Source organism: Tyto alba, unplaced genomic scaffold, assembly GCF_018691265.1.
Source record: "Tyto alba isolate M040663 unplaced genomic scaffold, T.alba_DEE_v4.0 Super-Scaffold_8, whole genome shotgun sequence".
Classification (NCBI taxonomy): domain Eukaryota; kingdom Metazoa; phylum Chordata; class Aves; order Strigiformes; family Tytonidae; genus Tyto; species Tyto alba.
Genome location: NW_024881329.1, coordinates 2,907,719 through 2,929,977, shown reverse-complemented (window position 1 = coordinate 2,929,977; position 22,259 = coordinate 2,907,719). Strand labels below are relative to the sequence as shown.

The following is a 22,259-nucleotide window of genomic DNA, read 5'->3' as shown; positions in this document are numbered from 1 at the left end:
ACATACAAATGTGCTATGCTAAATGAGCTGAAAGGGCAAAGAGGCCAAATGCACAAACACTCCAGCAGCAGAAGTTTCCGGGAGGAGCGCTGCCCAGCAGGAAAAAGAACCCTCTCTATGACTGTAAATGAGTAAGCCCCAGAGGCAGCTGCTTTCTATCCTTTTTAAATAGAAAGAAAGTTGTCCTGAAGACGGAAACATCATATAGGAGAGGACTTGGCTAAGACCCTACTTGTTCAACAACCACCATGCAACATGTCAATACAGCAAACCTACCGATGTTTCACCTACAGGAAGAACCATGAAAGCAATTACGTGCCTTCAGGTGACAAACATGAAAAGGTGAAATCCTGTAGATGCTCAGCAAACAGAGTGCACGTGTGTATGTGTCTACATACGTGTCTACGTGTGTATGTACACATATATATATTTCAAATTGATATAGGTCAGATAGTTAATGTCATCTTATACCTCAGAGAATATAAAGCAAATTTAGACCATAAACTGTCTCAGTTTACTCTCTTCCACTGTTAGACTAAATCAAAAAAATCAGTTTCTAAAATGGTCTCCCAGACATATATTACTAAATAAAATTGAGTAGTAGAATTATTAAAAAACATGTGAACTGCCAAAGAGGAAATATTTCCAAGGAAAGAGTAAGCTACAGCTGAACACAGTGGCAGGTCCTGTTCTCTCTGTATCCTCTGCAGAAACTACTCACTGATGTTTTTTTTTGTATCTCATTGCAGTTTGTCCATCACAGTAAGTAGGTGAAACCCTGAAGCCCAGTCTTGGCATGCTTTCTTGCCAGATTAAATCTAAATTTGCACCATGGAAATCTGGGGCACTCATTCAATGCAGAAACTCCCCACTTGCATTTTTCCTTGTACCCTGCTGCAGTCCGCTCACCATAGTGCAGCAGTCAAAAACTAGAAGTTCAGGCTTGGTATTCTTTTGCACTCGATTAAGTCTAAATTTGTACCATCAAGATCTGGGGCACTCATAAAGGTTTATGCGAAGTAATTTTAAGGGGAGAACCGTCTGCTCCACTTTTGAAAAGCTATTTTATGTGCCTCTCCTATAACTGAAGTAGCTGAGTGCAACACAGATGTGTCGTGCATATGGGAAGTCCATTTAGTTAAAATCTTCCTTGTATGAGTCATCAGGAAAAGCTTCTTCCAAACTATAAATTACAAGAGGAGCCTACAGATTATCTTGGACAAATACGGAAGGTGTTTAGGTGCCCAGAGATGCAGTTAAACACCTACTTTGGAGTACAGCTCCCACTAGGAGATGCTCCCACCAGCTCTTAACTGGGCTGGGAAAGTCCTCTCTGACACTCACCTGAATTCCAGGATACTTGTTTAAAAGTTCCAATCTGCTATTTCCTTTTTGCAATCAGGTGTTTCCAACAGTCCTGAATTCTCCCCTCCCAACCCCACTGCCTCCTATTTTTTTACAAAAACAATCACACACAGGGAGGGCAAAACATGGCAGGCCCCACCTCCCAACTCCCAGTTCCTTATTGGAAGCAATATTTGAAAAAGAGTTGTTGTGTACTGTGTTTTCATCCAGCCTAGGAGCCTGAGGTAGGGGACAGAAGAGAGAGTTAGTGTGAAATCCTCCTGGAAATGCATTCAGTATCCACATGATTGCTATCGAACAAGCTTTATTTCTGCTGCTGATTTACATGCAAAATAAGTAAGAAGTAAAGTATGCCCTATAGCAAGTTTTAGTTTGTCCACGCTGGAAATTGTATATAGGAGCAGTGGAAAGAATTTAAAGAATCCTGGGTTAAATTTAAGCGTTGGGGTGAAAAGAGAGTTGTACATTTTCAAAAATTCTCCCCCTTTACCAGAGAGTGCTGGTATGGGATATAACACCCAGACTTAGGAGATCTTCTTCAATTTAATATATCTCCCGTAATTTACCTTTACAAATGGAACATAGTTCCCAGGCCAGCTATAAAAACCCAGTACAGTGGCAGGTATCATACTCCAGTACAAAAAATGCTAACAAGCAAAAATGACAGATTTGTCCCTCCCATCAAGATCATCTTAACTGAGAAATACTAGATTTCAGTTTTAAAAAAAAATCCTCACATGCACTGCTCCTGTATCTCAGTCAGGTGGACAGAACTGGGACAGGGCCAAAAGAAAGTAATGAAAACGTTCCATTACGCTGAAATGCTGTAATGAAAGAAGAGAGAGAATTTAAATTTTTATCCCTCTCACCAGAAAATGAAAGCATGAGGCCCTACAGGCAGCACATTAGTATGGCAGACCCTGGATGATCTTATATGTGGAAAGAGGAGAAAAATATGACATCAACGTATCTCTACGGTTATGAACTAAGTCTATTTAGTGGAAAACATCTATTAGCGAGTAACCTCCTAAGACTCTCTACAGGCATTAAATGTCATTGGAGGTATTAAATCTATAATTATTCCAATAACTTGATACTAAATGCAACAATCTAGGAAACTATGAACATTGTGTGTGACTCATTTTGCTCTGTGTTTTGCATTCCTGTATGCTTGGGCACTAACTCAATGGAAGCCATCAAAGAGTTTTTGAAAATACAAGCGTAAAAGTTAATGCAGTTGCTCAGATAAAGAGCATCCTCTCAAACGCATTTGCCAGATTTAGAGACCCAAGAGGAGACTCCTTTAGTCCCTTCCAAAGTGACATAGCTGCTTTGCCAAGCCTGGAGGGGGGAATTAATAAAAAACAAATGTAAGGGAGCTAGACTCAGGGTTTAGGAGGGGGGAAGATGTAGAGGGCACTCTAAACAGAAGGTGGGCACTGAGACCATTGCAGACTATTCCTCCCATCTCACAGACTGACAATAGCCTGGAGACCTCTGAGCTATGAAAGAGAGGCCAAGGACTGAAACGAAAGGTGCATGTGTGGGCTGCAGTTTGTAGATGTGATGATTTTATACCTTATTCACTCTATTTGATACTCCAGAGTATCAAAGTTAAAAGGTTCATTGTTTTAAAGTCATCTTTTACCCATTTTAGCCAGCTGCTGTCAAAGGGGGAAGCCACGTGAGGCCCAATTCATGTTAGACCAGTGGTTTCTTACTGGTGAAATTGAGGAGCTGGAATCCAGTTTCCAGCTGGTTTCAGAGAACTGCAGAACTTCTTGAGAGCTGTAAGAGGTGAAGGGCTGAAGCCTCACACTACTGAAGTGTGGGCAGAGAGAAATACACGAAGGAAAAACACAGCTGACCTGGTAACTGTACTACAGATACAGCACATGTACAGAGCACCTCCATGCAGCCCTTCCCTCAGATTAATTTTCAAGTGCTTTAAACAGGGCATCTGCTAGTACACACCAGTAGAGTATAAAGGCTTCGCAGCCAGCGTTAAACATTTGGGTCAGATTTGGCATTTGTTTCTTCTTTGAATAACCGTCTCACAGAAATTTTTCTTACAGTCAACGGGGTGTTTGGTACCTTGTTCAGTCCCAGCAGAACTTGCTTTCATAGCACAGTTTTACCAGGATGCTGAGTACAGCCTCTTAGCTGGTCAAGCTGGAGCCATGCTTCCAGGAAGGGGAGCCTGCAGCATGCATGCAACGTGCAGTAATGCATCAGACTTGTGTCCCTGGGTGAAATGCCTTAGAAATTTTGGATTGGTTTGATTCCATATGTGGTTTTGAAAGTCATTCCCAAAATATCCAGCCAACTTCTTATTTGCTTCAAACATAAACGGGGTGGAATTTGATACTTTTCACTTGCTCACTCAAATAAAACCCCAAAAATCTAAACTGTATTTCAGGGTATGAGACCCCTGAAAATAACCTGAATTAATATGCAATAGGTGAGCAGTCAGGCACTGTGTGTTACAACAGCTCATCACTACTACTCTTGGGTGTCCAAAAGATACAAACTGTGCTTCCTTGCTCCCTGATCTAGGGAATATCAATAGAATACCTCCACTGTCTTACGGTCCCAACCATGCAAATAATAGTAACTGTAACAGCTCCTACAGGGAATACTTATGCTCAAGTCAGAACGTCTACTCATGGTAATAACTGCTTGTAAGATGAAGCCTTACAGAGAGAACAGAGAAAGGACCTCAGGTGTTGGTAACACACCTCTTCTTCCTTTCAGCGCACACAGAGGGTGATGTTGAACAGCATCACCTCCCTTAATTGGCCAGTTATACTAAAGTTCCATTTATAAATGGTTTAGAAAGAATTAATAAATAGTAAAGCAAGCTACAAAGAGGAGAAGTAAATGTTACTGGTGGTAATTAGCTTTCTCAATATGTAGCCTCTCAATAAGCTTTTGCTGTAGTCTGTAGTGATCAATTACAATGTTTTTATTAAATCATTTATTAATAAAATATTCTCCTTCTGTGAAGTATTTATAAATGGAACTTTAATTTGAAGTGTGACTGCATTCCTACTTGTACCTATATCCTCTTTATTGAAAATATATCTGTCTCTAGGGCCAGCTGTTCACCTCTTAAGAAAACATATATTAAAAAGAGAGGCAATACCCAGCATTTTTTTAATAGCACGGATGGGATTCAGTTTCATCTTTTTTTAAAAAAAAAAAAAAAAAAAAGAAAAAAGGATAAATTAGGATCAAAATTAACTGGAGGGCACCAAACAGATAGAAAAAGTGCTGAACAGTGAAGCGGGTTTCATTCTCAGAAGGTGTCCTGGTACCTGCACAGTGTCTGAGGATAGTTCTCTGTGCCCACAGACATTGAAACGCAGAGACAAACAAGAGAACAAAAAAGAACCCAAAAGTAAATTATATGGAGTGTGACTCCAACATAAAAGCACACAAACACACACAAAAGCACCAAAAATGCTTCTTCCCACATCTCTCTCTCTCTCTCCCTGCTGTAGCGCCTCATTCACTGAAGTTTATCAGCCTGTATTGTATTTGTAAAGTGCAAATTAAAAGTTTCTCTATAAGATACAACAGATCCCGCAACAGGAATAATCCAAAACTAGAGCTTACCCCAACGGATCAGCACTCGCCATCCTCGGAAAGGGAAAATGAAGAGAGAGGGAGAGAGAGAGAGAGAAAGAGAGAGGGATGTGGAGGCAGGTGGAGAGAAGAGTAGGAAAAGCAGAGTGAAATACTGTTCGGAGAACTGAACGGTCATAATTATTGCCACTGGTGCCTACGTCTTCAGAGACCAGGAACACTAGGGGGACAGTTTCAATTGCCAGAAAATAACTTCTGTCCTGCTCACAATATTGCAGACACATCCAACTTTGACACTGGGGAATATGGAGAGGGACATACTAAGGCTGGGAAAAAAAAAATTCCCGGCCAAATCCCAATTAAAGCAGTCAGCGGAGCAATGGGGTTCATACTTCATGCTGCATTTCTTTTCTGCCTCTTTCATAAGGCACAGTTACATCAGACTGTTATCAAGGAAATTGTTCTTTTTGTCCCCAGTTTGCTCAGTGTAGCGTCCCTCTGTCCCCCAGGCTGGCCTGGTAAGAAGTACTTTTTTTTTGCCACGAATGAACTGTGAAACGTATTGGTTATTAAAGCATGCATTTCTGAGCCAGCTTGGGAGCCCAGGGTACAAGACTGTAGCTCAAGCTGTGAATCTGCTTTGATACTGGCTTATTAGCCATGATGGCCTTATAGTCAGGAATTCAGATCTGCTAGAACATACCAGCTCAGCAACCCAGCACTTATCTCTGTGGATGCCATCTTGTGCTCCAGGATCTCATTTGTCATTTAAAATAAATTCAGTCTCTGGGTCTTAAATGTTGCAAAGAAAATCTTTCAAATGCGAATGGAGAATAAATCAATGCTGTGCTGAAAAGAGTCTGAAACAGCAGCTCTAAAAGCAGAATGAATCTCTGGCATGTTGACTTTGAAGCCTAGCTGGCAATCCAAAACTTCAGTGTTCTTAATTTTTCACTAGTAACCAAAGCATTCCAAATCGAAAAGAACAGTCAGGTTATTAACTTTTGAGGGGTGCAGGTAAGCAAACTCAGGAAAGCGTCACCACCTTTTCACATTAACAAAGATTAGATTAGGCATAAAAAATAATCTGGTGTTATTAATCCGAATTATTTTCAAGTCAGATGCCATGCTTTTTTTCCTCTCTGCCTCTTTCTCTCTCTCTCATTCTCCCCATTTTCAGTAACAGGCTCCCAAGCTGCCAGAGCTACCTCTGGCCGGGTGAGGAAAATCCATTCTCCCCAAGACGGTCATCAACAGAAATGCCAAATTTAATATATGCCCAGTAGATTTCACAGTTTACTGCTCAGTGCAACTAGCCATGCTTCTGGTTACATCCACATTGCAAATGCTGGGCTGGGCAACGCAAGGCAGTTTTGAACAAGGTTCAAATTAAAACATAGTGAGAATAGAAAGGAAAAGCTGTTGTGCTATGCATTGATAGAGAAGTGGAAAGAAGCATTACACTAAGCTCTTTTTCATGTGTTTGAGTGACACTCCATTTGTATTTCGTCCTGGAGTGCAAATTTGGGTAAGATCTAATTCATATATATATAAATACATATATATGTATATATTCAGGGACAAACGCTGTCCTCAATCGTACCTGTACAAATCTAGCTACAGTGATGTAACTGAGAAGAGCAAATTGACACCCATTGTATATTGGAACGTGTGCGTATATTTACACAGAAAATACACCCATATTCACACATGCAGAATATTAACATGTAAATAGAATGGGTGCAAGAAGGTTGATTAATTTTTCTTTCAAGTCATTTTCCCAACAGGGAAGGCACTGAAGAGGTTAACAAAGAGAATGGAAAGCAAATTGACAATAGGGAAAGGAAAAGGGAAATGAGGTTGAAAAAAAAATGAACAATCCCAGGACACAATAGAACCAGAAGCGCAGACATGTGCATTCCCTACAATACTGAAGCAAGTGAACTACGGAGCTGCAGCAACCCAGATACAGAAGAAGAGAAGCACTGAAAGAGGGGGGGTGAAAGTCAGAAGGAAAGAAAAAGAAAAAGAAAGGGACAGTGGCCTCAGCTACTAAGACAACCATGTGCATCTAGAGGGAAGGGACCCTTAAAGATGCAGTATTCCTTTAAAAAAGACATCATAAAGTTGGATAATTAAACACTGGCCAAAAATTTAATGGCCACCATGATTAGCTGGCCCCATTTTGCTGGGGTTCTCTTTGCTGCCTATCCCTTCCTTTCACGTGGCTGTGCACAGATCCAGAATGCAGGTCCTCTCGCTTTCCCACCACTGAGGTCCTTCATCCTAATTCTTGGAAATGGGAGGGAGGTAAGACCACAGCAAATGTGATCCTCCAAAAATCAGCCTGGTCCTTCCATGGGAAGGACCCTGGGTGATCCTCGTGCAGTGCTCTAACCTTTTCCTCCTGTACTCTGCAAAATATCACCTTTGAGAGGGAACATGAAATGCCCGTGTGTATTTAAGAAATTCCCCCAGCAGTTACTGAAGGGTCATTTCCTCTGTTCCTAACACAGCTGTAGCAGCTGCTAGAGAAGGACAGAGGGACAACGAATGGTGCTGGGAACATCTGCTGAAAGACCCTTCTCCTGTCACAGACAAAATTTCTGTACTTCTCTCGCTGGACCTGACTTAATTACTGTGGAAAAGCTCACCTTTGGAGTAGTTTCAGAGTAACTTCTAATGAAAGAAGTGCCACATGTTCAAGAACAGAACTTACATAGAGGGGGAATCAGAGAAAGGAAAAGGAATTTCCATGTCTATGGTAACAGTCCAGGAAAGTCCAGCCACTAAAGACTGCATAACCACTACTTCTTCATGGCTGTGAAACTTGAGGGTTTCTAACAGTCCAAATCCAATGGTTGTTCCTATCTTGGCATCTTAAAGAGGGTGCTTTCCACACCACGTGAGGCACAATCTCTCCTGCAGATGCACGATGTTCTTCATCGTGGCAGGTTCAAGACTTGAAACGCTGTCCCCAAAGGACTGCCTCGGCCTGCAAAAGGCCAAAACAGGGGCTGTCCCTCACACATCCTACAAGTCTCCTGAGGCTTAAGGGCCACATTTATCTTCAAATAGAAAGGTTTCTATTAAAAAGGGAAATGGAGAGAAGAATGGCTTGCCAAGTTCATGGGTTCCTTTAAGGAACCCACTGCTTCCCCCTTTTTGAATCATATGGAACACTCCTAACCTTTGGGTAAGCTAAATGTTTGTCCAGAATGTATAAGGATTACATTTTGATGAAGAATTATTCATTGGGATGCTGGATTTTAACATTAGAGAAAAATTCTCTTCCTCTGAGGCCAAAATTTTAGGAACAACATGTCCACTAAAAACCTTCCCAAAAGCCTAAAATTTTTTTTTTTTTTTTTTTTTTTTTTGTTCATGGACACACATGACTCCAACTCCCTAAATCTGGTGGCCTGCGTGTCTCCCACTGTGCCTCTATTCACAGTTGGGAGTTACCCTTTTTGTTACTCTTCACCATCTGTCACTTGAACTGCTAGGTGGGAATCATCCTCCAAAAACTCTACCTTCGATCATCTTTTCCTCGTGTTCTCTGGTGCAGCTAGGGTAGTCTTAGGGAGTTTGTCCCTCACCTACAGGCACTTAACATCTTGGTCTATCAGACAGGATTTCCAAAGCTTCCTACCACTGTCGTTGTTGACTCAGTTGTGCTGCTGTTTCTAGTGCTGGGAGTAGAGCACTCTGGGCTTTCCTAGTGTTTTATGATCCATCCTTCCCAAAGCAGTCTTAGCAAATACGTCTTCTACCCTGGGCATCCTCACTCATGGCAGAACTGAACCAGGAGAAGCAGCAGGATGAAATTTTAGTGGGGATAACACTGGTACAGTCACAGGATGCATTGGGGATAGCCTCAAATAAACGGTACTGTACAAAAATATATGTGTAGCGTGGGGCTGTAAATATCCCACCCTCTTTGTTTCTCTCTAAAGAGAGAATAGCTATGCCCCCACACGGAGAAGGTAAGTACTGCATCTTTAAGGTCTCAGCAGTGAGGTAGAGGAGAGGAACATATTGTCAGTGTTTATACCTTTCTTCTTTGTTGAATTTGGGATTGGCTTCAGAGATATCCAGGCTTTTACTGAACATTGTTTTACTATGGCAGGAACAAAGCGAGAAAACAGAGTTACTAGTGAGGACATTCATAAAAGAGAGTCACCTGAAGCAATGCTGGACACCCAGCCCCCCAACCCATCCTCCCCGCTCTGAAAAACCTTTCTTTTACTTTCCAACTACGGCTCAAACCTACACAGTGCTGAAGTTCATTATCTCCCCCTGACTTCTGAGGTCTAAGACAACTTCCCCCATACATACTTGTAAACCCTGCTCTCCTTTATCCAACTGAAAACCCAGGTACCATCTACTTTGTCACATTGTCCAGGGAAAACAGAATATGCCTGAAGGCACAAATTACAAAGTGCTCATTACTCAGACTTTTCTAGAGGACCTCAACACGAAGTACAATCTGGGAAAAGGTTAAATCAGACCATAGAGCCTCTTAGAGGAACAGTAATCCATTTTGCATTCTGATTTGTAGGGTCCATTACCACCTACTCCCAACTTTCTTTCCTATACTCAGTGTATAGACAAATGCCCTCCTTTATCATCTTGGGTCTGAATCCCTGAAGCTCAGAAGCAAAATTCCCTACGCTTTGCTAAAGGGGCAGCTCTCTGTAATGTATTTCACTGGTAATATGCTTCACTGTTTCACAGAACACTGGTCCCTAATGTTAGCTGATCTTTCACGCAAGCTATCCACTTCAATAACCAGAAGAAAATGAATAGCTAATGAGGCCCATTTTAGAACAGTTTGTGGACTCTCATGGCAGAACTGCTGAAAAATTCTGGCATATACCCGAGGGATTCTAGCTCCCGTGGAATCCTTCCTAGTCTGTGTGATTTTGGCACAGGGGACAAATTAGCTGGTGTTAAACTAAGCTCAGAACCTACCTCTTTTCTTCTGACATTTCAATGAAATACCAGATAGTCTGAGAGGTGTGGATACCACAACAGCAGAAGGAATTAAGAAGTAATTATGAACCCACTTAGTTGACAACTAGCAGGGAAAACCAAGAATTAACAAAACTTAGTTACCAGTTTTCGGGTGGCTGGTGTTTGTGCATACTAACTTTGCCATATACAGAGACCCAATGGAGAACGATTGGGGAAGTCAACACAAGCATTTCAAGGAGTCTGTAAGCTCAACAAGCAGCCTTTGTGCTGAGTTCCCCTCCTCTGTTATCTACAACTAAGCCACTGAAGGACTGTGCTTTTCACTTAATACCTTCTCAGACTGCAGGGTTGAAGGCTGCCAAGTTTCAAATCTCCATGGAAAGATATGCCCTTAAACAAGCCAAGACCAGACACTTGTAGGTCCCCACATAGTTACCAAAAGCATAGCTCATCACACAGACACATAAACCAGAGGTTGTAACATAAATCCCCCTTATGTAAGCAAACATCTGTTCACTACCGGGAAAGAGGACAAAAGGACTAAATCACAAGACACATGGGTGTGTTCTGCCCACTGGTTAGAAGACTAACTCTGCCAGCACAAGAAAGAAGCAATGGCTCTGTGTCTCCGGATGTTTACGTAAGTCACCTGTGTCTAAACGGGAAACCTGTTTCCATAGTCCACCTCCCTGTCTTCCTAGTATTGTAGGATAAAAGCACTGAACAGGCATCTGTTAAGACCAAAAAATGTCATTCTTAAAAAAGCATCCACCTCTGGGATCTAAGCCCTACTGCTGTAAAATCCACTGTCAGTGGGTCATTTCATGGACTATCATATGCAACTAGCCATTAAAAATCCCCCACTCTTGGTGGAAGGCACTTGTCATTTTGTCAGTGACTGCTCTGACAGATGGTGCCCCATCAGCAATGCATCGTCCCCAGACAATCCCCATGCAGTGGTGTTCATTAATGAAGCCAGTTCACGTTATAAACGACTGTGCTGCCAGCAACACAAAATGTGCCGTTGTCATCTGTGGATGTGGATGGTATGAATTATGGAAGCTCACACGTGGAGCAAAATAACATCTTCCCTTTAACCCCTTCCAAAACAAGCACTACCAAGCCCATCATCATCAATCGTGGTGTTACTACATCCCTTTCTCCACCCTTAATCACACCTTTATGTCCAGCCCTGAGCTGTGGTATGCATTGCCCTCTATCTCTTTTGTGCCTGGCAGATTTCGCTTCCTCAAGCTGAAGCCCTTCTTTACTGATATGTAGCTTGGATAGATCTCTGCTCTGAACTCCTCTCAGACCTTTTGACTTCAATTGTTTCTTCATTCCTCATGCAGAACTGAGACATCTAAAATCAAAAGGAATACTTTGGGTAGCAAGACACAGCTTTGCCTCTTCAGACTTTTGAAACCAAAGTCAAAGCTGAGAGCTGGAAGAAAAGGTTTCAGCTCTCAGAAAACTTTAGGATGAATCTAACACCTCCTATTTGTTCTGCCCAGTTGGACACTTACTGTGAACAGCTGCAGAGTACTCACAGGCGGCCCTGGGGTGGGGAAAGTGAGTCACCTCTGTCTGGCTCTGGGAGCTTCATGGCCCATGAATCTACCAGGTACCAGATCAAACACTACAGCTGAGTAAGGAGTGAGCAACTTCTTGTCAGTGTTGTGTTCATCCTTATCATTTGGAGGCCTATGGGGAACACTGAGCACACCCTGTCCCAAACACTTCCTTCGCCCAGACCTCACATCAAAGCAAACCACATACTCAAGACAGGTTTCCAACTTACACTACAATGAAAAATCTTTACGGGAGTGTATCTCAAAGCCACATGTCTGATCTGAAATAAGGCCCAGCAGATTCTGGAAATCACCACTTTTCCTCACTGTAGGTAGAACTGTCACAGTTGCCAGCAAAACTTTCCAGCAGTCCAAGGGGCCTCTGGACATGAAATTATTTCATGTTCTTCACCCAGTTCTCAGTCAGTAAAGGGAGTTTCTGGGTTACAGCAAGCTCTTTTTGAGCAGATCTTAACAGCTGAACAAAAAAAATCATGCCATAAAGCTGTAACAGAAGTTACAGCATCATCATCAGCATACATGCATGTGAAGTGTTCTTTTATATTGATTGATCTATGCAAGTGTGAATCCAAATGCATGTGTTTCCCTCAGGCTAGTCATAGGGACTGAGGAAGCAACTTCCATGATTCACATAAGTGAACTTCCAGAGTTCACTTACTCTCCCAGAACCTGCCTTGAGAAGACACCATCTTCCTCTGCTGTTTCTCCACAAGACCGATACTTTCCTTGCTAGAAAAAAGGCAAAATTATATACATATTCCATCCCCTTATGGGCATGCGGTAATTTATATGTGGGTCAGGTGCATGCTGGCTCTGACAGCACATTTTAAAGGCATCTACAGATGCCTGGACAGGGCTTTCCAGATTCAAGCCCTTCTGATGACATGGAGGGTGGGTTTCCTCTCGTGTAACTTCTGGTGCTCGAAAGCTAGGCACCTAATCCAAGATAGTCATCTAGATTCCTGCTGTAGGCTATGGAGACAGAGAGGAACACCCAGAGGGTAAATGATCCCATCTAAGATTGTTGGAACAGAGGCCATATGTACCTGAGACCTTCCAAAGCCCTCGTCTGTCCCCACTGCCTAGAGTGACAGCCTCTATCACGAGCTTGGACTGAATGCCTATGTTCTCGACAATTAAAAAGAGGTGAGATGAATCTTGCCCAGAGGATGTGGTGGTTCCCTGAGCAATAGCTGCAAGCGAACAGAACCCTTAAGCCCCTGGCAGGACTTCTGGTCCTGTGTGCGCAAGTGCTGCTGGCTGCCAGATCATGTTGCAGACGTGCTTGGCAGTTGTAACGAGCGCTGGTGCGAATAGAAAAGCTCCACAGCTCCTTTGCCTGTACACCATAAAATGGGGGGTAGCAAACCCAGACCGGCAGGACTCCTGGGTGAAGGAGAGACCCACCTCTGTCCATGTTGTGCCATTTCAATAGCTCTGCGAGCAGGGACTGGGGAGCCGCCATCTGTCACACTGAGAACCTCCATCGACTTCCTTTCTGGCCGCCGCTTCCCATGCCTGTTGAGCATTGGGGAGTCCACACGCTTCCTGGGGGGATCTTTATGAAAAGAAAACGCTGTCAGCTGAATTCGGCCGTGATTTACCCCACACAGGTTGGTTTAAAGCCTCTCTCAACAAGCTCACTCTCACACCTCCCCGACAGAGACAGGTATCTTCGTGATGAACATTCGCAGTCTCTCCCTTCTTCCAAATTTGCAAACATAAAGACATGAGTTGCAATCCGTCTACAGAGGGAAGGAGCACTGCTACTGCCCTGAATGTACGAGCACTGTAAAATAAAGGTGCAACAATAGCATAGCTTGCAGAAATTACCTTACAAAGCTGGTAACAGTAATAACAAGATGACAGCATGGGCTATAGCACAATCTGTTAGCCAGAGTGTAAGCCATCTAGGGATCCTGTATACGCACTCAGGTTGCTAGAGCATGCCTTCGATCTCCCTGCTAGCTAGATTAAATGTGACACAGGGACATGAGTACACTCTGAACTCAGAATAGCATTCTTTTTTTTTTTTTTTTTTTTTTGCATCTTTAAGATTAGAGTTCAGGTTTTCCCCGCTGCTTTATATTTCTTCTGCTTCAGCATTACAAATTAAACATACTTGTCTACCTGAGATGAATCTCCAGTGAGAGTTACTAAAATTTATCTCAGAGGTCATCGTACAGCTTTTACTGCACTGAAGTGCTTTATACTTTTTATTGTATAATATTTCTATGAGGTATTGAAGTGCTACTTCCACTTTGCAGAGTGAAAACTGAGGTATATGAATGAGATATTTAAAGGCAATTCTTTCCTAAAGGTGCTTACAAACATTTACTGAGGTTCTGAGGAGCACCTAAATTGCTCTGAAAAGAGTCTTGAGATACCAAACTGTCTTGCAGCAGGTGACTTGCCAAACCATACACACCTCTATGGTGAAGCAGGGAACCAAATGCAGACCTGCTGAGATGTTTTATTACTAACATCTCTCATGGCATCAAAACAGTAAAAAGGAGGAAGCCAGGAAAAAAAATACGGTTTCTTTGGTTGGGCTATTTCAGTTCCCTGCCTCTACTTACAAGACACATTTTTAATTTTAGCAGAGAGTGACCACCTGTAAAAAAAGGCATCCTTCACCCCCGCAGGTAGAAAGAAGCTCACGGTGTCCAGCCCCTAAGGCTTCTTCCTTTGCCAGGATTCCTTTGTAAACCCAGAAATACCACATTTGACAATTCTACCTCTATTGCCCAGTCTCACGGTATTACTTTCATTATCCTGCCCTCCTCACACTGCCTCATCTACTCGCTTGTTTCTTCTCTCTCTCACATCATGCTTTTTAGAACAAGACCTCTTTAAGGCAGGGCTTATTCTTGAAACAATAAACATGAGCAAAGACGGCTCAAATGCAGTCGGACTAGTGATAACAGCTGACCCCGTTACTGTATAACCCAAGTATTCTTTGTATTAATAGTAACAATGTTCCTGTTAAAAATTAATTAGAAGAAAAGCAGTTGTATCTCACTGCATTTCAGACTATTTCCAGTAATAAAAAGGTAGTAGAAAATACCAACAGGGGCAGATTAGGAAAAATCTATAGTGCATAAAGCTGAGGGAAAAACAAAGGCAGGTAAACCTAATAAAGCAGTTATACTGGGTGTCTTGAGCTGCACGCATGTGAGTGGTCAAAAGCTGGGGCAAGGTTTAGGCATTTCAAACTCCTGCTTCTTCAAACAAGTTCAAAGAATGAGAAAGGATTCATCCCCCAGGACAACTGCTGGCATCAGAAGTGTGACGAGAGCCGAGTTACATAACAGCAATGTAAGTACGTTTGGTATCAACAACAGAGAGTGGATACAAGTTTTGCGAGAGGTATCAGACGTTAGAAAGGAAGGTGGAAGACTGCAGTTTAAAAGGAAGGAAAAAGAAAGAAGGCGAAGAATGCAGCTAATATCAAAAGAATGGAGATGAGTAAGCCCAGGCTGCATCAATGTTAGTTAATAAAAGAGTCTAAACAAGTAAGATGGAAAAAAGCAAGAAAAACATTTTATAACAAGATATTTTAAAAGGCAATTTCATCCAAGCATGTTCGAACCAGAAGACTTTAGCAAATGGATGTTCAGCTGTGTGACACTTAGAAAAGTTACAGGCCAAATGTAAGGTGTACATTAAAAGACAGTGAAGAAGAAATTCGAAAAGGAATTAGCTAATGACTTGAATAACAGTGTTTTCTACAGCCATCAGAAAGAGAAAGCTTGAGAGAAGGACAGCAGCCAGAGGGACCATGAGGGAATCAGCAGAACAACTAAGGAGTAAAAGGATATTGCTAACAAGCTAAATGGTTCTTTTGTATCAGTCCCTGCTGCTCAAGATTTTAAAGTATCAAAAACAGAGACTAAGCAAAAAGAGCAGGTGGTGAAACACACCTATAAATTCAACAATGGCAATTCACAAAAGTTTGATGGAAAATACATCCAGAAGCTCGCATGAATGTGGCTGAGCTTCTAATAAAGGTATCTGATTTTTCTTAAAAAGTGGCTACAGTCCTACACTATACATGGCTCAGGGTAGCAAGTATTGTACATACTTTTTGAAAGGCTCTGAGTAAGAAATGACAAGGCACCGAGTCTGCCATCACTAAGTCTAAAGATACTAAAGAAATAGTTAAATACACAGTCTTCCATAAAGACTAAAGTGGCGTCATACAAAAGCAGGAGAGGATTTTGCAGAAGCACAGAGTTTAAAAATAGGAAAACCTCCAGAGTTTGCCCTTCTCTTCTTGACTCTCTGGAAATAGTTCACATGGGGGAAAAAAAATCAAGTCCTAGTCTGGATCTGTGATAATTTTGAGGATGCATTTTGCTTTTATTTCACATCAGAAAAGTGAAGCCATTTCTAAGGATTTTTACAGAGGAAGAAAGAATCACATAGGTAATGATCCAATTATAAAAGCATTCATCTGGAAGTTGGGAAATAAAGGTTCAACTTCTGAGTTTGGATGAGGCACCTATATGCCATATGACTATTCTGGCTCAATCTCTTGGTTTATTAAGAAACTCCACCCCACAAAAGCCTTTTCCTCAAGGAGACATTAGCTGACATTCATTCATTTTACTGAGAAGTTTCTCGTTTCCGTGTTTTCAGGGAAGGAAAATGGAGCTGGACTTGAAAGATGGTGGAGATGGCCCTTTCCCAGCCCTTTGAGAAAGCTTCATACAGACAAAAGGGACACCAGAAGAGAGTGCTAGTCTAAGCTGGCCGTGTTTTTACTTGCATCCATCCTTTCTGAGACCTAACATGCCAAGAAAGAAGAAAAAGCAAAATACTCTGAGATGCACTTTTCTATTTTTTTGGCAAGAACTCAGGTAATGCACAACTCTCACGAATGTGGTTTCTTCAAGCTGCTATTATTAAATTTGTCGCTTTTTCTCTGCTCTTCTTTCTGCAAGGCCATTGCTAACAGCTAATGATGAGATATTCATCAGAAGCACGACTGCTCTTAATTAAACCTTGCCCCATGTTCTCAGAGATGCTGCTGGGAATAGAGGAGGTGGAAACCCCCTGTGGAAGAGGAAATACAACCTACAAACACTCAAAGAATAATGCTCAAAGAGTCTAAAATGTGCCGATGAGGCACAATGACACATTCAGAGTAGTGTTTCCCTGTTGGGGAACATTTTCACTTCTTGTACAAAAAAAGACAAAAGTGGAGCACAGTATTTCAGTTTAAACCACGAAAATACTTTGGCGTGTGGAAGAGAGATATATGATGCATTTAGGGCATAACTACATATTCACTTACATGCTGGATATGAAGATTCTAGAGTCACCTTGCTTCTTTTCTTATGACAGAAGCATTTCTAAAACAAAATGATGGTGTCCTTACATGGCAAGATAATCTGTTTGAGTCAAAAGCTGATTAGTAAAGTGCTGGATGACAAACTGCACTGAGCAAGGGGCTTTATGACCACAGGACCTGCAGCTGGCACATCTACCCGTCTTCATCAGGAACCCTGCTAACAGGCTGTCTGTAGTTCCGTCCAAGTAAGAGTTTAAAAATTACTGTGTTGACTAAGAATTTCCGTCTCTTCTTTCATAGAAGAGATTTCCCTGCAAAATTATGAGGCCTGGAACTTGGATAAGGTAATATTTCAACTGAGTATTAACAGACTTACAGTTCAATATACCACTGCCCTGTAGGCTTGGGAGATTCCAGGCTTTCCAGCGAGAATAAAGAGCACTTTGCTTCTAGCCTTCAAAGTGCTGAAATATAATACTTGAAAATCACAACACTACTATGTAAAAATGCTACTTCAGGTCACTGACAGAAGCGACTGATAAGTTGAACTTTTGTCACTCTGCACAGCAAGAGTCACTTAGATAGTTAGCTGCTTAGGGAAGCATTTTTCCTGTTGTCTAGATTAGTGAAGTCCTTGGCAAACAGCAGTACCCTAAAACACTAATGAACAATTCTTCAGGAATAAAGTGGTATCACAAGAGCTCTAGAAGATATATAATCTTACTGCATATTAAGCTTTCAAAATCTAAGATGGTCTAAAAACATGGGAATTTGATATATGTACCATAAACAGGCGATACTATTCATACTTTCAACAGTGTCTTTACTTACCTACAGAAAAGAGAATGTGTACCTATGTAACTTCATAGAGATGAGAAGCTACACAGTCTTACCAGCTCGAGTCCAGAAGCAGCATTTCTGCAATACTGCATGTAGATTAGTTACTACAAAACTCTGCCACTAGACTACACTGCTTCTAAACCTCATCTGCTTACACAGATCCCACTTGGGGGTCCACATGGGGTATTTTAAGATCTGGTTCAAGACCAGCTTGGATGTTTCTGCACTCAGACATGTCCTGAAAAGTGAAGCCTTGGAGCCTAACCCCAGAACAGACCTGCCTGCCTCAGGCTGAGGCTTCTCACCAATGCTGTACACTGTTTCAGTGGGAAGGTAACAGTGATGCTAGGTTTTGGGTATACATTTAAAAAAGAAAAAGAAGGGGGACTACTTGAGATGGGTTCATGGTGACAGAGGTCATATCTGTAGTACCTATTTCATTTCTAGGGGGAAGATCCTCATCTTCATGACTAGGATATCTCTCCTTCCGGTCAAGCAGAAGAAAATAAATCATTTTCTCTTGGTTTTCTCTGAAAATAAGAAAAAAAAAAAACCTTTAAAGTTGAAGAGCAACAAACATCAACATGTAGATAAACCCTTCTCATCAAACAAACCGCCACAGTTATCCTAAATAAGCTGGAAATGGTCATGTACCTGCCAGATAGACACACAACCCACAAAGCTTTTGAGAACCTTGCTGTCTCCAACAAGCAGCTAGTGAGAAAAGGAAACACAACTCCCATATTACACACACAGAACAGAGGCACAGGACAGACGAGGTAACGTGTCCACTGGAAGCCCAGACCAAGAGTAGCAGCAAGACAGGTCTCCTGAGCCTCTGAGTGCTCTTTCCACTACATGTCCCTCTTAACACCTCAGGAAATACACCAGCTCTCAGGTGTAAGCTTGAAATAAATAAAAGTTTGCCAACAAAGGCATATCCAACACAAATCACAGCAATGATACCTCCCCATCTGGACTGCATGGCCTATTTTTTCATGAAGTGACCTTGCCTGGCAGCATGGGAAGAGGCAGCACCATGCCTCCTTTGCTCTCAGGCTGTGCGCTTCTGACACCTGGTGCAAGAACGGCTCAGTGCTTCCTCCCAACACCTCACTAGCAAATGAGCAGCCAGAGGGTGAGAAGCTGCTGCTGGTGCCTCACAGCGAGAGAGACATGAGATAAAGCGCTCTCTACCTCTCCCCAGGTTTATAAGCATCCCAGCCCGTGGACACCCAACTGATATGAAGACTGAGCAAGTGCTTACTCTTCTGACAACAAGTCCTGTAAGAGTTTATTTCGGTCACGGAAGCAGCCTAACGAGTGCATGCTATCTAACACGTCTGGATCAATATCCTCCAAGGAAGGGAGAGAACGAATCTGCACCTTTCGAGGGATTGGTTGCTCTGGTTCTGGCTCGTTCTTACCCCCTCTGCAGAGGAAAGAAGATGAGAGAGAAAAAGTGGGCAGGGAAAGAAGGAGAGAAAAGAAACATGAGTCACAAACGAACCCGTACTCTGAAACACAGCCTGCAGCAACAGATGGAAATAGCTTGTTAAATTCCCACTGAGAGACCAGAGCTCCCAACCACGCAGATATTCTCTTCAGAAGAAACCGCCGTGAAGGCTAAGAGTGACCAGCACCTTGTGGATTTGGGTCTTTACTGAAAAATGTCTGCGTTCAGTCAGAGAGGCAGTAGAAACTTCACTTACCAGTGCCCTCATAATTTAAGCAGCTGTTCAGCGTCCTGATGTCAAACATTTATAAAACACTACATGGTTTTAGAGATGCTGTCTCATCAGCAGGCCAGACCTCAGGCAATTGGGCTGAAAAGTGCAAGCTGATAGACTCTGAGAGCTGTGAACAAACCATCACTATTTTTCCACAATTCTGGTTACAACCGGCATTGTAGCAGTTTCTTTCTTCAAAGCTTCCAATGTGATTAAGAGATCTCAGTGTTCAGGTCCCCACTTGACACACTTTAAAGGGTTATTGGGGAAACCAGGTTGTTTATCTACATGCCCAAATAAGACAATCTCCGCTTCTCTTCAGGCACTCAAATTTGAATATTGTGGCTCAGGTATGATGCCCAAGGTCAGTGGCAGACCTCGGAATATACATTTAGCGGAAGAGCGTATTACTCTTTTAAAGTAGTTAACGCAGGCTTTCTGCATAATTATCTCATCCCATTCACTGGGCTCAGGAAATATTGATTATTCGTTGCAGTTAAAGGCCCTGTCTGTAAGAAACAGGTCAAGGTGTCAGGGTATCTATAACCAACCCAACGATATCTATCGCAGGCACCCCGCCTATCCTTTCGTTTTGTTTAGGCAGGCAGCGAACAATTTATGTAAACTCTGTCCACCCGAAGAGGTGGCTTTGGCAGTGGTGGCATTTTGGTTGGAGAAACTGTCTACCCCAAATCTTTGCTGTTTCTCAGCGGAAGCTTTGTACAATGTTGAGGTTTTCATACTCCTCGAGAGGGGTCCTCCCTTTCCTTTATGTGATGTAAATGTGTGACTGTTGTTTTCAGGCTCCCAGGGTGGGCAACAGGAATTGGGAATGTTTAAACTGCATCAGACGTCAGCGTTTGCTGTTTACGGGGCTGTGTTTGGGTAAGAGATGCTTCCTGTTGATGCTGGCAGAGAGAAGGTGAACACAGCTTGTGAACTTCCTTGCACAGCCTAAAGTGCTCTGGGCTCAGCTGTGAGCTATCCGAGTATCTACACACAAAAAGGAGCTCCAATTCAAATGCCCCTAATTTTTCTTGGGTAGGTTAGAAAGCAACTCTGGTAGGATCATATACAAGATCTCAGCCACTGTACCAAAAGGAGAGCCAATGCAGATTATCTCCAAGGTATGAAGGCAATACGGAGCCATTGCAGCCAGGGCTCTGATGCAAGGGCAGGACAGTTACATTGCTACACCTTAATCACAGGAGGCTGCTGGGTGCTACTTGCAATTTATTTTTAGGCAAGTTGAAATGCAGTTGTGAGGCACCTGCTCTGTTAAGCATGTTTGTGGGACATCACTTGCAGAAAGACTCCTCGGAAATTTTTATTTTATCTTCTCTCGAAGCAGTGAAAATGTGCTCAGCCCTTTTTGGATACCTGTCATGGAGTCAGACTCTGGTGTGCATTACATGGGCCGTGACAACATGGGTCAGAACCACTTCTCTTACACTGAGCACTCACACACCCCCTGCTCAGTTTTACTCACTTTAGGGGGCTGGAAGCAGAATAAACAGGACAGAGAAAAAACCTGCTCCTTAGGATTCGTTCTTGTGTGTCAAACCACTAAAACACAGCTTCTGATTGCCCCCCTGGAGTCTTGCAGAAGTGTCTATGTCTCCTGCAATGACACCACGGTCCTGAATCTAAGGGCTAGATTTGGAAATCCCTGTCCAACTAAAGAAACATCTTATTCCTTGAGTGCCCTGTCTTTAACAGGTAGCTTACTCCTACCTCTTACGATCAGGATCTAGCTCTCAGCAGGTACTCTGCAAAGATTGTATCATAACCTTGCACTATTAAAGCCACTGATGACCTTGTCACTAAGATAAATTCTTGCAGGATGGCCCTTTGAACAGCAGCTGAGTGTTTTTGTTTTTTAATGATCTGCAGTTCACTTTCTGAAAAAGTATTCACTTAATTAATCATTCATTATATTACAAGCAGATGTCTTTAAGGTAATTTAAAGAGATTAAAAAGAATTATTGTTTTTGAAAATTTGCAGAAAATCTGGGTTTTCTATTAGTTGCCCTAGTGTATAGCAGAGTATCACCTACAAGCTTCTTTTGTATCAGTCAGTGTGGGAGCCATTTCTAGAGGGCACAGCTTGCCATCTTCTGTGCACTGAAAAGTGGCTTTTCCTTATGCCCTGCACCTGGTCAGCCGCAGACAGAGTCAGGAATTTTCACATCTTCTCATCAGGTACAAGCAAAATCTGCAAAGAGGCACCTCGGCATTTGGCAACGCAATTCAGTGCTTCAGGAAATTAAAATCACCAGGTCCGGGCTGTGATTGGCACGACTGTATTGCCTGTTCCATTCTCAGTCTGGCAGAGAGTGGTGACAAATTTGTTGCATTTCAGCCCACACAGACATAAAACAACGTCACGCGACGAATACTGCAGATCACGTATATTTTTTAAAGGCCCGCATGAATGTAATTGCTGCGTTCAAACCCATCCTCTTTTGTGAGGATTGGTGCACACAATGGCTGTGATTCCAGACCAGGGAGGACATTTTCAGTCTCTCCATGGAATTCCTTCATGAATCTCACCGAGGTGCACATCTGCATCAGTGCAAAGCAAAGCGGAGCTGCTACAGTTATTCTTTTTCTGATTTTAGTAAATTTAGTATCTTCACAATTAGGGCAATAACTCAGTGTTATTACAGGAGTATGTATTTACCATAATAGCTAATTGTATTTGCCCTCCTGCTTTATTTAACAAAATGTGAAAATAACAGCTGTTTATTTGCCGATTTATGATGACCCGTGCTTAAGGTAAAAACAGAGATGATTTCAATTAAAAAGGCTTAAAAATCATCACTGAATTAATTTGGGTGGGAGAGCAAGAAGAACTGGAGGTTGGTGGTG

General features: G+C 42.4%; 1 protein-coding gene across 21 annotated transcripts in view; it reads right to left on the bottom strand.

The window, feature by feature from the left end:
• BRSK2 (BR serine/threonine kinase 2) overlaps positions 1-22,259 on the bottom strand; it is a 317,500-nt gene that overhangs the window by 35,955 nt on the left and 259,286 nt on the right. For 12 of the 21 annotated variants that reach the window (XM_032984942.2, XM_032984944.2, XM_032984946.2 and 9 more), the window contains exons 10-14: positions 18,926-19,090; positions 18,091-18,188; positions 12,930-13,080; positions 9,008-9,073; positions 4,984-5,007 (exon numbers count right to left, since the gene is read on the bottom strand). In XM_032984942.2, the coding sequence (XP_032840833.2) occupies positions 4,984-5,007; positions 9,008-9,073; positions 12,930-13,080; positions 18,091-18,188; positions 18,926-19,090 (504 nt within the window). The remainder of the gene's footprint in view (positions 1-4,983; positions 5,008-9,007; positions 9,074-12,929; positions 13,081-18,090; positions 18,189-18,925; positions 19,091-22,259) is intronic. The other 9 variants (XM_032984945.2, XM_032984951.2, XM_032984959.2 and 6 more) reach the window with 2 other exon arrangements.